Source organism: Bubalus kerabau, chromosome 10 (genome assembly GCF_029407905.1).
Source record: "Bubalus kerabau isolate K-KA32 ecotype Philippines breed swamp buffalo chromosome 10, PCC_UOA_SB_1v2, whole genome shotgun sequence".
NCBI classification, from domain to species: Eukaryota; Metazoa; Chordata; class Mammalia; order Artiodactyla; family Bovidae; genus Bubalus; species Bubalus kerabau.
Genome location: NC_073633.1, coordinates 37235001 through 37250822, shown reverse-complemented (window position 1 = coordinate 37250822; position 15822 = coordinate 37235001). Strand labels below are relative to the sequence as shown.

The window sequence follows — 15822 nt, the reverse complement described above, 5'->3', positions numbered from 1 at the left end:
TAAACTCATTGAAAACCAAGCAGGTTGAAATAAGCATGTGAACACGCGACTGCTGAACTGACATCTTCCCAATGCCTATCTGATTTTTTTTAAGCTGTAGAAAAGAATGGTCTGCAGTGACCCTCCAGTTGATTGAATATAAAATAGAAGAGTATGAAATGTGTTTTGTGAAGCAGAACTTTATGTCAGGTTAAAGCTAGACACATCTCCTCCACTGAGTCTAAGCTCGTCAATTGTGCACCTAAAATTTTATGGGAAAGGATACTGTTTGATGCAGTCCACCAGTGGTCCATAACAGCAGTCATTCACGATGCACTGCAGACAAATAAGAGAAAGGGTCTGGGATGGCGCGACTACAAAAACTGTCAGACAATATCCTAAAAGCAGTAATTACTTTTCTTAAAAAAAAATTTTTTTTAAAAAGCTATCAAAAGACTGTTCAGATTTAATCACAGAAAACAAAAATTGCATGCTTTTTATTCACTATAAAAGCAAGCTATTAAAAAGTGAAATGCTCTTCTCACAAATATTGCATTGCCATTTATGGTGCACCCTGACCTCAGTGATAGTTTATGATGACAGTAATTAAATGAGGTTTAAAATCCTTTACTCTGCTAGGCAGATAACAGCATTGCCACTGAAAATAGACAGCTGTGATTAATACCTGATAGACCTGATTTGCTAGAACTCCATCTGGAATCTGAGAAGGGTCCCGCAGCATACTATTTATAACAGACTTGGAGGCTGCAGAAGAAAAGAGATGAACTGTTAGCAGACAGTCAACATACTTTTAATACAACATGAAAAGTGACATATACCTATAAATACACCAACCATGAAAATGAAAACACTACTGATACTAATCATTTTTTTCCTTTTTTTTTTCAAATCTCAGAGAAGCTTTTAATTAAAACACTTTGCCAAGTTTATAAGCCACATTGACAGATTTGAAGATGACCTAATGTTTCCAAGGTAAATTCACAAATACAGACCTAAAGCATATGTCTCTTTGCACATAAATTAGCTTTGGAAAAGCCCCACTTGGGGGGGAAAAAAACAATCAGAAAAGAAAATATTTTTCTTCTGCAGGTAAGTATGTTATAACCAAGCATATGTAGCTGGAGAGTTTAGTGAAGGCAGGTTAGATGCAAAGACTTCAGTGACGTCAATAAAAACTACCTTCAGCCAAGAAAGCATCTCTGAATCTAAACCTTTCTGAAATAATTCTCAACTGCCATGAAATGTTATGTCCATTTCACAGGTAAGGAAAGTAGGTAAAACTGACACAATTGAACAAATCTTAAATAAGAGAAAAAATACATATATACACACACAATTGTACATTTATATACAAATTTTTGTCCCAAAGTATGTCTCATCATCCTGCTGCTGCTGCTAAGTCGCTTCAGTCGTGTCCAACTCTGTGCGACCCCATAGACAGCAGCCCACTAGGCTCCCCCGTCCCTGGGATTCTCCAGGCAAGAACACTGGAGTGGGTTGCCATTTCCTTCTCCAATGCATGAAAGTGAAAAGTGAAAGTGAAGTCGCTCAGTCGTGTCCGACTCTTTGCGACCCCATGGTCTGCAGCCGACCAGGCTCCTCCGTCCATGGGATTTTCCAGGCAAGAGTACTGGAGTGGGGTGCCATTGCCTTCTCCATGTCTCATCATACCCAATTGCAAATTAAGCTGACCTTATCCCGGGGGGCTGCAGTGGAAGGGGCTATAAGGGGCATCTTACGAAGTGTGGTATATCAGATCACACCTTTTGAAAAGCGAGGCAGGAGATCCTGACTTCATTGCATGCAGAACCCAGAGTGGCCAGAACTCCTCTTCCTCAGCATAGGGGGAAGGCAAGTCTCTAGACTGAAGCTAAGTCAGGTATTGCCTAAGAATCAATTCTTTCAAGTCCTCCAGTGGAATCATTTCCAAACATTTAGCAAAACAGCTTATAAGGTCTGATCCATACAAGCACAAACTAAAAAACAAGCTGGATAATTATCTAGTTTAGGGAATAAAACCATGCCACAGAGCTACATCATCATTCAGGTTCTGAGATAGTTTTTCATCCTTTTTTTTTTTTTTTTTTTGAATGATTATGTTCCTTATCAAGTTCAGTACCATAAGAACACTGACAGACATGATAAATGTTAGGAAATTCTGTGGAAAGAAATAGGGAAATTACATCTTTCTCACTTAAGCACGGTGCACAAGGAAATGAGTGCACAAGGAAAAAAAATGAAGCACAATTATTTTAATTATTTCCTATTCTTAGTTACCTAACTGCATGTGTATAACAATGCTATGTAGTTAGTTGCTATTTGTAAATATGTTTGCACTGAAAGCGGGGAGGCATATTTGGAGTCTCAAAAAGATCGTCATCACTGGAGGAATACTATCCAGCTCTGCAACCTGGCAAGTTATTGAGCCTCTCAAATTCAGGGTCTTCATCTGTAGAATGTGATAATGTTATCTGACCTGACTACCTTTAAGGGTTCTTATATGAGTCTCTAGAGAAAACAGTGACAACACTATGGTTTTAGTAATTTTGTTAAAGCAATAATAAGTAATATCAAGAAAAAAATCAGCCTTACACATTGACTTTGAGTAAGCTTAAGTTCAGTTCAGTCACTCAGTTGTGTCTGACTCTGTGACCTCATGGACTGCAGCACACCAGGCTTGCTTGTCTATCACCAACTCCTGGAACTTACCCAGACTCATGTCCATCGAGTCAGTGATGCCATCCAACCATCTCATCATCTGTCATCCCCTTCTCATCCTGCCTTCACTCTTTCCCAGCATCAGGGTCTTTTCAAATGAATCAGTTCTTCACATCAGGTGGCCAAAGTATTGGAGTTTCAGCTTCAGCATCAGTCCTTCCAAAGAACACTCAGGACTATCTTCTTTAGGATGGACTGGTTGGATCTGCTTGCTGTCCAAGGGACTCTCAAGAGTCTTCTCCAACACCACAGTTCAAAAGCATCAATCCTTCAGAGCTCAGGTTTCTTTATAGTCCAACTCTCACATCCATACATGACCACTGGAAAAACCACAGCTTTGACTAGATGGACCTTTGTTGGCAAAGTAATGTCTCTGCTTTTTAATAAGCTGTCTAGGTTGGTCATAACTTTCCTTCCAAGGAGTAAGCGTCTTTTAATTTCATGGCTGCAGTCACCATTTGCAGTGATTTTGGAATCCAAAAAAATAAAGTCTGTCACTATATCTACTGTTTCCCCATCTATTTGCCATGAAGTGATGGAACCAGATGTCATGATCTTAGTTTTCTGAATGTTGAGTTTTAAGTCAACTTTTTCACTCTCCTCTTTCACTTTCATCAAGAGGCTCTTTAGTTCTTCTTCACTTTCTGCTATAAGGGTGGTGTCATCTGCATACCTGAGGTTGTTGATATTTCTCCCAGCAATCTTGACTCCAGCTTGTGCTTCATCCAGCCTGCATTTTGCCTGATATACTCTGCATATAAGTTAAATAAGCAGGGTGACAATATACAGCCTTGACATACTTCTTTTCCTATTTGGAACTAGTCTATTGTTCCATGTCCAGTTCTAACTGATGCTTCTTGACCTGCACACAGATTTCTCAGGAGGCAGGTCAGGTGGTCTGGTATTCCCATCTCTTTAAGAATCTTCCACAGTTTGTTGTGATCCACACAGTTAGCATAAGTAGATGTTTCTCTGGAACTCTTTTGCTTTTTCAATGATCCAATGGATGTTGGCAATTTGATCTCTGATTCCTCTGCCTTTTCTAAATCCAGCATGAACATCTGGAAGTTCATGGTTTACATACTGTTGAAGCCTGGCTTGGAGAATTTTGAGCATTACTTTGCTAGTGTATGAGATGAGTGCAATTGTGCACTAGTTTGAACATTCTTTGGCATTGCCTTTCTTAAGTTAGACTTAATTATTTCAGAAAGAAATTACCATGGTTTAGTGGAACAAAAACTGGGAATACAAAGCAGCGAACTGTCTTACATTGCTCTCACATGTTCAGTCCGGTCTCTCTGTGATCCAATGGACTGTAGCCCACCAGCTCTTTTGTCCATAGGATTCTACAGGAACGAATACTGGAGTGTGTTGCCATTTTCTTCTCCAGGGGATCTCCCTGACCCAGGGACCAAACCTGTGTCTCCCGAATTGGCAGGCAGATTCTTTACCCACTGAGCCATTGTAAATTCACTCTGTTTCCCCAACTTAATTCGAAGGCCAGGACAGTAGGAGGGGACCAAAGCAATCACTCACATACTGGTCACCTTCTCTGAGGGACTGCACTCACTCTGATCTGCTACTCAATTGCACGTGGATAGTAATGGCAGACACTCCTCTGCAGTACCCATGATGCTATCAGTATCTCGTGGAAACAAAAGCACCTTCTCCACATGTTCCTGGTCATTGCTAGATTGTTACACTGCTAACCCTCATACCCATGTGAGAAGAAGATTACTAAATGACCAGACAGCATACCTAAAAATATGCTATTTCCCTATCCTAGGGAAAATTACTGACCTCATATCAAACTATATACAAACTCATTGCTAAAATCATAATGGTCCTTTTTAAAAAAAGAGGGACAATACTCTAGGACAGAAAAAAAATTAGGTCATTTGTTTTATGAGGGAAGAAAGGGAAATCTTACAGGAAAAAGAAACTGATGACATCATAGTTTTCCTTACAATATACATTATAGAACAGTGTGCTTATCAGAAGCAAGAATCATAGCCAATAAACTTAAAAAAAATAGTTCAAATATATTGAATAGAACACTATTCAAATCAAAGGAAGCTTGCAAGGGGAAGTCAGTGATTTTAAATTGAATAGTAAAAACTATATATTGAGTCCACGTTCATTTAAAACTCAAGAAAATCTCTTTTCTCGTCTTGCAACTGGCCATTTCTCAGAGCAGGAGATAAAGTGCTAACACACAGGACCTCCAGGCCAAGGCTCCAGATGCAGGACATGTCTGCACTCCATGTCTGGGTATTTGCACTCAGACATGAGTAGGTCTACCTCACAGATCAAGTCAGAGTGCAAGCAAACATTTATACACAAACTCTGAAGCTTAGGAAATGCCCAGTGAGTGAACTGAGAGTTGCTCAGTTGTGTTCGACTCTTTGCACCCCCATGGACTATACAGTCCATGGAATTCTCCAGGCCAGAATACTGGAGTGGGTAGCCTTTCCCTTCTCCAGGAGATCTTCCCAACCCAGGGATTGAACCCAGGTCTCCCACATTGCAGGCGGATTCTTTACCAGCTGAGCCACTAGGGAAGCCCAGGAAATGCCAAAGGGAAGAATAATAACATCAACCAGATAAGGAAAAGCAACTGGACAATCCCGGGGTGGCTGGGGGTATGAGGCCTCAAGGAAGCCCATGCCTTTCATGGCAACTGTCCCTAGGCCAGCCATGACTTTCATCCATTGTGCATCCATCTATTTTGACCATGTGTGGATAGGAGTCTTGTTCTCTCCAACCACTGCTAAAGGCATTCATTCTGTTGATTTCACAGTTTAACCCTGCCACTGCTTCAACTGCTGGGATTTCAAGTATCAAGCCTGTTCAAAGCAAGAATGCATGAGTCACTTGGAGCAAGATGCACTAGGAGAGGAGAGGACTGGTACCTGTTCAAGCACACTATACAGAGTACAGGGGCGATAGGCAATGCCTGGACTATGACATGCACGTGTGTGTGCTAAGTCGCGTTAATTGTGTCTGACTCTTTGTGACCCCATGGACTGTAGCCCATCAGGCTCTTCTGTTCACAGGATTTCCCAGGCAAGAATACTGGAGTGAGTAGTCATTTCCTTCTCCACATAGTGGAATATTTTGAACACAAAGAGGGCAGGATCCGAATATAATAAACATCCATGTCTTCCTGGGCTTCCCGGGTGGTGCTAATGATAAAGAGACCACCTGAGCATGTGGGAGACATTAAGAGACCTGGGTTTGATCCTTGGGTTGGAAAGATCCCCTGGAGGAGGGCATAGCAACCCACTCCAGTATTCTGGCCTGGAGAATCCACCTTTCTAAATTAACTTCTGGACTGGCAACTAATATTAAGATAGTCCAATACTAATTTGTGTAAACTTTTAAGTTTGTCAATTTGCTAGAGATTGCTTTGTTTTATTAGTATTTTCAAGAAACCAAATTTCAGGTTTTTTTCTCTCTACTACACCACTTCTTCAAAATTCATTTAATTTATTCTTTTGTGATCATTATTTCCTGCTTTCTTCTTTGAGTCTGCTATATTTATTCTTATTAATACTTTACTATGTTTATTAAATAAAATTTCAAGCTTTAACACACTTTTTAAGGCTACAATTTTTCCTCTAAATTCTTTTAGCTACATGCCACAAGTTCTGCTGTCACTTAAAAATATTTTGTAGTTCCTATTATGACTTAAATCTTTGATTCATACATTATTTTAAAACATTTCATTTTTAATATTCCAATTTGATTAGATTGTGGCAACCCCCAAATTATTTTAATTTGGAAGTATATGCTTGACTTTGTGTTTTTGTATGTGACCCAATTTTTATGAATGTTTCAAAAACCACTGTAGTTACTATTTTAGAGCTACAGGGTTCAGGTATGTCTAGTATAACAAGATTTTTAATTGTACTATTCAAATCTTCTATATTATTACTAATATTTTCCAAACTACATATGTACTATTCTACTTCTACTGTCAATTTGTCAGCTTCTCCATAAAATTCTGTCAATGTTTGCTTTCTATATTGAGGCTATATTGTTGGGTGTACAAACTCATTGTTCTAAGAATGAACTTTTGTCTTTTGGCATCGTCATGACCTTCTTAATCTCATGTGTGTGCCTGTGTGTGTGTGTGTGAGAAACATAAAATTACCTAATGGTGATACTGCTCCACCACTTTTCTTTTGAATAGTATCTATCTAATATATCTGGTGTTTCATTTATTTAAACTTCACTGTATCATTACGTCTTAGGTCTGACTCTTATTAATAGCATTTAGCCAGATTTCCTAAAATCAAATTTGGAAATATCTCCTTTTTCAAGAGTGAGTTTAATCTACCTGTAACTGAGACATCTGGACTTACCCTACCCTCTTACTTTCCATGCTCCGGTAACCATTTTCTTCCCCTTTCCCGTTTACTACCTCTACATTGATTACATTTTCTTCATGCCCTCTCTCTGTCTTTATTCACTGAAAAATATCAATAATACGGTTTTTAAAATTTTTGTTTGTTTTTGGCTGTCCAGAGTCTTCATTTCCATACTTGCAGTGAGCAGGGGCTACTCTTCTTGTGGTGGGCAGGCTTCTCATTGCGGTGGCTTCTCTTGTTGAGGAGCACTGGCTTTAGAAGCACAGGCTTCAGTAATTGGAGTGCACGAGATAAGTTGTTCTGCAGCATGTGAGATCCTCCTGGACCAGGGACTGAATCTGAGTCCCCAGCATTGGTAGGCAGATTCTTAACTACTGGACCACCAGGGAAGTCCAATAATATAGTTTGTATCTACTTCTTTAGTAGTTCTCTCAAAATTTTTTCTAATCTAATCATACCTCCTTGGTAATTCTTAGTGTGAGGAACTTAGAATGCACTCATTCCAACCAGAAAGTCCCCCTTCTTCATCAGCTTCCATGATACCATGCCTATTATTTTTGTCTGACCATCTTGTTTGTAAACACAATTTCCCAATTAGTTTCTGTGATGGTTAATTTTATGTGTCAACTTTTTTGGGCCACAAGGTGACATATTTTGTCAAACATTACTCTGTATGTTTGTAAGGGTATTTCTGGATGAGATTCACAACTTATTTGGTAGATTGAATAAAGCAGATTGCCTTCCCTGATGTGGGGGTGGGCCTCATCCAGTCAGCTGAAGGACTGACTAGAAGAAAAAGGATGAGAAGAAGAGAATTCTTTCTGTCTGACTGCGTTTGATTTGGGACATTGGCATTCTCCTTTCTTTGAACTAGACCTAAAATATTGGCTCCTCCTGAGTCTCAAGTCTGCAGGCCTTTGGACCAGAACTAGGCCACTGGCTGTCCTGTGTCTTTAGCTTGCTGACTAACTATAGATCTTGGGATTTATTAGCCTCTATTATCATGTGAAACAATTTCTTATAATCTCTCTCTCTGCCCCCTGACGTCTCCCTCTCACGCTCTGTCTCTCTACACACACACAGACACACACACACACACATTCTTGGTTCTATTTCTCTGGAGAATCTTCTACATAGTCTCTTTCTACTTTTAAAAATATTTTTAAACATTCAATGTTTATTTAAATTTATCAACATGTTTGTCAATTTCCTCTTTTAGTGCTGCTTCTTGAATGCCACATTCCAATTTTAGATTCAATATTCAAAATTGGATATTGTTACTAAAGCACCTCATTTATGAGTGCTTTCAGCTAGGATCACTGTGTAGCAAGAACTTTGGTTCTGCCTTATCTGAAATTATCTTCACTGAGTTCTCAGTCTTGAATGATAATATAGCTGGGTATAGAATCACATGCTAAGAATCAGCTCTTTGAAGACATAATTCAATTGTCTCTTGACATCTATTACTGATAAGAACTCTATTGTCAGATGAAAAGCTGAAATTATAGTACATTTATAAAACAGAATATTACTCAGCCATAAAAGGAACAAATTTGAGTCAGTTGTAGAGAAGTGGATGGATCTAGAATCTCTTATACAGAGTGAATTAAGTCAGAAAGACAAAAAACAAGTATTGTATATTAATGCATATATATGGAATCTAGAAAAACAGTACTGATGACCATAATAGAGAATGGACTTGTAGACACAGTGGGGGAAGATGAGGCTGGGAAGAATTAAGAAGGCAGCACAGATATATATGTGTGTGTATGTATATATATATGTGTGTGTGTCTGTGTATATATACTGTCATGTGTGAAAAAGATAGTGGGAAGTTCCTAAATAACAGCCCAACCTAGCGCTCTGTGATGACTAGAGGAGTGGGATAGGGGGAGGGGAAGAAGGCTCAGGAGGAGCCTTTGATGGATCCATGATGTTGAACAGCAGAAATCAACACAAAATTGTAAAGCAACGTTCCACTAATAAAAAAATAAATAAAATTTAAAAAAGAATTCTGTCAGTCTAATAGTAATCCCTATATAGGTAATTTGTCTTTTATTTCTGGTTGCTATTAGAATTTCCTTTGTTACTCAATAGTTTCATCGCTGTGCACCTGGATATGGCTCTTTTTAGTTAGCCTGCTTGGAATTAGCTATTTTTCATGAGCCTAAGAATGAACACATTTAACTAGCTTGAAAAAAATGAGTCATCTTAGCTTTGGTCTCCAATTTTTTTGGAAAGCTTACATTAGACATCTTTTAGAAGGTCTTATCTCCTGTCTCCTACCCCTATAAAGTGTTTATATTTTCCATCTCTTCATCTCTTGTGTTCTACTAAAGTTGATTTCTTCAGATCCATCCTAGAATCCACTAACTTTTATTCTAATCTAATCTTCCAATTTTGATTTCTTGTATGTAATTCAACAGTTTACTCACCAAATGAGCTTTTAATTTCAGTGACAATGATTTCATTTCTAAATTATTTTTGTTTTTTTAAATGTGTTTTCATACTATTTTCTTTTGTTTATCCAGTTATGGTCTTTCTTTTTACTTATTCAATCAGCTCATATATTAATTTTGTAGCTTTCCAATGTCATCATATAGATTAAATTTATAGTGTCTTCATTTTCTCATCTCTAGTCCATAGTATACCATTTCTCTACCTATCTATTGACCTGCCTGCCTATTTACCTATCTTCCCTTTGACAGTGGTTTCCTCACTTGCTTTGTAAATTTTTACTGTGAGCTTATTTTCAGAAAGAATTGTTTGACCTGCACTGTGGAAATAACCATGACAAAGTAGTTTCATGTTTATTTTTGCAGAGACTGGTTTTATTGTTAATTTCTTAGCTCAGACTTCCTACAGTAAACAAGAGTGCAAATCTGAACCTATACCCACAAATGGCTGACCTATTTCTAATTTCACTCTCCCCTCCTAATACTCTACAACCCAAGTCCATAGGCAGTAAGCAAGTCTCCCTGACATTTTCTCCAGGCAAGTGGAGTTTCCCAGTCTTTTTTTTTTTTTTTTTTTTAATGGTTTGGGTTATATGTTGAAGCTCAATTCCAGCTCCTGGCTGCACATCTTTCCCTATGGGGGGTATGGGGTTTAAAAATCCCAGCCCTGGCCTTTTATGGCTATACCTAAAGCTAACAATTCTAATGGACTTACACAGCATGAGCCCCTGTTCACCACTCCAAATACACATTCTCTCTCCACTTTTTGATTTCTTTGTTGTTGTTTTTTTTGGTCTATCATTTCTATGTCTTTGTCATGGCAACACAGCCCAACAACCAAAAATTATTTTGTTATGCTCCTGAAGTTTTTGGAAACCCTCCAATAGGAAGTTTAAAAGAAAGCTTGTTTGTTATTTTTCTGGAGTTAAAATTATATAAGTATATATATTTAAATAAAGTCCTCCCATAAAGTTGCAGCCCCAAACAATCGCAAGAAGGGCAGGTGGCAAATACGTTGAGTAGGCTGGAGAGTGGAACCACCAAAATCACTCGTGAAGTCCTCTCTTTTGCATGGTGTCTGAGCCAGGCAGGGGATTGGGAGAATGGTCACTGGTGGCTAGAAAATAAATTGTTACCCTGACCCCTCCAAAGCCTGCTACCGTGTCACAGACCAAAGCACTGCAGTAATCAACAAGCTTGGGAAACAAGACAACTTGTTTCTGGGGGGTTGAGAATCAATTTGGCTTCTTAGACTTGCATTTTTTTTTGGTGCATGTGGCAGTGTGTGGCAGCATGTGTGTGTGTGTGTGGGGACGTTAAACACCAATTTCCTTACATGCTCATTATTTGGCAATTTGGGCTAGACTTGATGAGACAGCTTCTCCTTACGTGGTGTTAAGTGGAGTAGATCATTTGGGTGCTGGACAATTTGCTTTCATGATGACTCACAGCTCTGGCAGATCTTTGCTTGCTGTGATATCAGCCATGACTGTGGGAGAGGGCCTTTGGTTTTTCCCTATTTGTGTCTATCTAAGATCTGCCTGTAGAGAAGGCAATGGCACCCCACTCCAGTACTCTTGCCTGGAAAATCCCATGGATGGAGGAGCCTGGAAGGCTGCAGTCCATGGGGTCGCTGAGGGTCGGACATGACTGAGCAACTTCACTTTCACTTTTTACTTTCATGCATTGGAGAAGGAAATGGCAACCCACTCCAGTGTTCTTGCCTGGAGAATCCCAGGGACGGGGCAGCCTGGTGGGCTGCCATCTATGCGGTCGCACAGAGTCAGACACGACTGAAGTGACTTAGCAGCAAGGTCTGCCTGAACTTCCCCTAGAATTGATGGGTAGGTTTCAAGTGTAAGCATCCCAAGGAACCAGGCAGAAGTTCATGGCTTCTTAGAATCTAGCCTCAGATGTTATACGAGAAGATCATAATTTTTATTTACATCTTCCTCACAAGAGGGAAAACATGCCTTCTGAAGGAAAGGTAAACTTGCAAAGCGATGCAGTATATACCTGCAAATGGAGAGACCACATGGAAAGGTGGTTACGCACTGAGTCTAGGATCAGATTTGGTTTGGCTCTTCTACCTGCTACCTGTGGCATCTTGACAAGTTAATTAATGTCTGTGACCTTCAGTTCCCTCGTTGGTACAAGAGTGTAACACTGGTGCTTACTTTGCAGGGTTATTGTGACGATGAAATAACACACAAAAAACACTAACGTGCATTTTGAGACTTGAGCTGTTACAGTGGTTGGGCTGTTGCCTTAGCTGGTATTAGATCACACCATGGTCTGCTTTCTACCTCCCAACATCACATCGTCATTATTTGTTACTTTCTATGGTCCAGAGGGTTAAAAACAGAAAGACTTCATGAGGTGTGTGTTAAGTCAGGAGCCTGCTTTTACCAGGCACATGTTGCCACAGCCTTGGAGAGACAGCAGAAATGAGTCTATTCTACATGCAAACTGGGGCAAGGCCAGATTCCCTCTTCTTATTCCCTGCCCTGACCCACCCCTTTGTGGGATTCTGGCTGTTCCACCCAGAATCAAACATGTTCTCTGGAAAGAACCTGATGGAAATCCCTATAATCACAGAAGAATCAGATTCCACACTTCCACCCCCACCCCATCCCCATGCCCAGCTTAGGGCATTTCAAGCACCAGCAATCTAGCAAGCAGAGATTTTACCCAAATCACTAACACTCACACCCAAGTTTAGAACTACTCCTTTCCTTAGTGTAAGCTCAAATAAGCGGCCAGCTACTGCGGAAAGGAACCAAGGCAAATAAGCAGGTGAATCATCTACACTCTTAAGGTCGCTGGAAGTCCTGCCCATTGCAAAGGGTGCCATCTGCTCAGGTTACACCTGGATAAAACAAAGACAAGACCCTATATAGCTGAGACCTCTAATCCAGTGTCATCAATGGATTTAAGCACGACAGGTGAGCCAGCGTGGGGCTGACTATACACTGGATAGTAGCAATCAGGAGACAAAACAAGATGAAGTGAGGGATGGATGCTATAGGGAAAAAGATGAGACTGGTCATTTGGAAAGAAAATTGATTTGCAGATGGCATGGCGGTGTTAGAATCTGGTTCTCCCTCCACTGAAAAACAAACAAACAAAACAATCCCTTCAGTTGAAAAGCAGGATGGGGAAGATGGCTGCTCTCAAGCATACCAAGAGTTCTGCTTTGTCATATGACTGCTCCAGAGGCGGAGCTCCAGAACAGCAAAGCCTAAAATACCAGCTAGAATTGGATCACTTCCTCAAATGCTTAAGGTCTTTGGATATCAAGGTTATGAAGGTCCCAAGTTATATATCCATGGAGTTGGTTTGCCAGTGTCTTTTCTGGATGATCTCAACATTGCCCGTGGTGTATAGAGCCTACTTTCTCTTGCAGTTGGAAGTATGTCTCTTGAGAATTCCAGGCAGCTTGCTAAGCTTTCCTGCAGCACAGGAATGATCTCTAAAGCAGTCTGATCTCATTCAACAACCTGAATAAAAAATATCTTTCAACATTAGGGAATCCTATAGGGACAAATTATAATTCTGCCCTCTAACTAGCACATAATCATGTAAGAAATAACTTGAACCAGAGTCATCAAAAAAGTATTATGTAAGAATGAAAGGAAGAAGTCTTCAAAGCATGAATATTCACACTGATTGGATTCTTGTCTCAAGCAACTTATAGCTCTACAGCCAGTACACACCATCAACTCTTATTCAATAAACAAACATTCAACAGAAATTTATTCAGCACATGGTTAATGCCAAGAACATACTTAACTGTACCACAGATTCCATCCTCCAAATCTGGACATTCTTTTGAATCTTTCCCTTGGCCAAAACCTCAAAGTTCAGTTCAATTCTCACCTCCTTCAGTAAAGTTTTTAATTAATTCTTCCAATCCACTTGTTCTCCTCTCCCTCATATTGTGGAGTGGAATGAACTCATTGTCTACTGATCATTTTGCACTTGATTAAATAAATGGCTTCCCTGGTGGCTCAGAGGGTAAAGCATCTGCCTGCAATGCGGGAGACCTGGATTCCATCCCTGGGTGGGGAAGATCCCCTGGAGAAGGAAATGGCAACCCACTCCAGTATTCTTGCCTGGAAAACCCCATGGATGGAGAAGCCTGGTAGGCTATAGTTCATGGGGTCGCAAAGAGTTGGGCATGACTGAGCGACTTCACTTTGTCACTTTAAATATTACTTTGTCACCTATTGACATAAGAGTGATCAAGAAGCTAAGACTTGAAACCATGACACCTTTAAAAAAATGTGAAGGAAAAGATAATATTTAGTACAGCACAAGAAAAAAGGTATCATACTTTCTCAATCTTATCTTTATATATCCAAAGGCTTTTATATGCACCATTAGGCTCATCCTGTGATCACAACAAGTGGTTCTGAAGCCATAAGGTTTCAGATTTCAGCATGACCCTGTGTTTGGTCTACCTCCATCTTCCTTCATTTCTTTATGGTTTGTTTCATTATGGCTACCCTCAGGACACTTACAGACGCTTTTTTCTTAACTGCTTCCCAATGAAATTTTGTTGTTGTTGTTGTGCAATTACTAAGTCATTTCCGACTCTTTGTAACCCCACAGACTGCAGCATGCCAGGCATCCCTGTTCTTCACTACCTCCTGGAGTTTGCTCAGACTCATGTCCATTGATTTGGTGATACCATCCAACCATCTCATTCTCTGTTGCCCCTATAATCCTCTTGCCCTCAGTCTTTCCCTGAGGAAAGCATCAGGGCCTTTTCCAATGAGTCCACTTCTCGCATCAGGTGGCCAAAGTATTGGAGCTTCAGCATCAGTCCTTTCAAATGAGTATTTAGGGTTGATTTCCTTTAGGATTGACTAGTTTAATCTCCTTGCTGTCCAAGGGACTCTCAAGAGTCTTCTCCAGCACCACAATTTGAAATCATCAATTCTTGGGTGCTCAGCCTTCTTTATGGTCCATCTCTCACATCCATACATGACTACTGGAAAAACCACAGCTTTGACTACATGGACCTTTGTTGGCAAAGTTATGTTTCTGCTTTTTAATACACTATCTAGGTTTGTCACAGCTTTCCTTCCAAGGAGCAAATGTCTTTTAATTTCATGGCTGCAGTCACCATCCACAATGATTTTGGAGCCCAAGAAAATAAAATCTATCACTGTTTCCATTTTCCCCCTATCCATTTGCCAAGAAGCGATAGGACCAGATGCCGTGATCTTCGTTTTTTGAATGTTGAGTTTTAAGCCAGCTTTGTCACCCTCCTCTTTCACCTTCATCAAGAGGCTCTTTAGATCCTCTTTGCTTTCTGCCATTAGGAAGGTATATATATTCTGCATATCTGAGGCTGTTGATATTAATGTCATGAATATACCAGATATCTAGTTATGCAATATCACCATCTTTGAGCATGCACGGTTCACATGGAGAACTAAGGAACTGCTTGTGTCAGGATACTTGGTAAGATGCCTGAAAGCAAAAATATTTCTCAGCTATCACCTCAAAATTGCTCTACACAAATAGCTACTCAACAAATTGCTGACCAAATTATTAATGAACTACTCAAAACCCAATTCCCTATTGTTACAACAATTCTTAGGTAGTCAAATGGACTTGACTTAATTTGACCTTTCCTTGTTACAAGAGTAGGTGTTTCAAAAAACTGTTTTCAGAAAAAGCAGACTAAGAGGCTGTTTACATATAGGTCTTTAGATAAATGTTGACAACATCTAATGTCTTATCTCCCAAAGAGAAGAATGCTTAACAGTGGCACAGGAGAAGTGACTTTACTATAACAAAAGAATTGTTCAAACAGTTATATGTTATTTAAACAGATATCTATTTATGGCAAGAAAATCTAATTTATCATTTATGATGGAATTATAAATTTCCCTTTGGAAATAAGTAAGTGACATTTTAAAAATATCAAGTAAATACAGTATCTTTATTATTAGTGCATATGGTATTATGTGGATATGGTAAAACTAAAATTTCAGAAAACCAGTCTAATATTTATACCAAGTCATTTGAAAATTTGGGAAGGTGGGGTTACTCAGCCTATCCTATAAAGAGTGTCCACTTCTGAAAAGGAATAACAGCCACCATTTACTGAGTGTTTATTGTATACCAGACGGAGAAGGCGATGGCATCCCAAATCCAGTACCCTTGCCTGGAAAATCCCATGGACGGAGGAGCCTGGTGGGCTGCAGTCCATGGGTTGCGAAGAGTCGGACATGACTGAGCGACTTCACTTTCACTTTTCA

The 15822-nt window shown here is 39.7% G+C and overlaps 1 protein-coding gene across 9 annotated transcripts in view; it reads right to left on the bottom strand.

Moving 5' to 3' along the window:
* The window catches only part of CDIN1 (CDAN1 interacting nuclease 1), a 277462-nt gene that overhangs the window by 171944 nt on the left and 89696 nt on the right, over positions 1-15822 (bottom strand). For all 9 annotated transcript variants that reach the window (XM_055537304.1, XM_055537306.1, XM_055537305.1 and 6 more), the window contains exons 6-7: positions 665-744; positions 266-315 (exon numbers count right to left, since the gene is read on the bottom strand). In XM_055537304.1, the coding sequence (XP_055393279.1) occupies positions 266-315; positions 665-744 (130 nt within the window). The remainder of the gene's footprint in view (positions 1-265; positions 316-664; positions 745-15822) is intronic.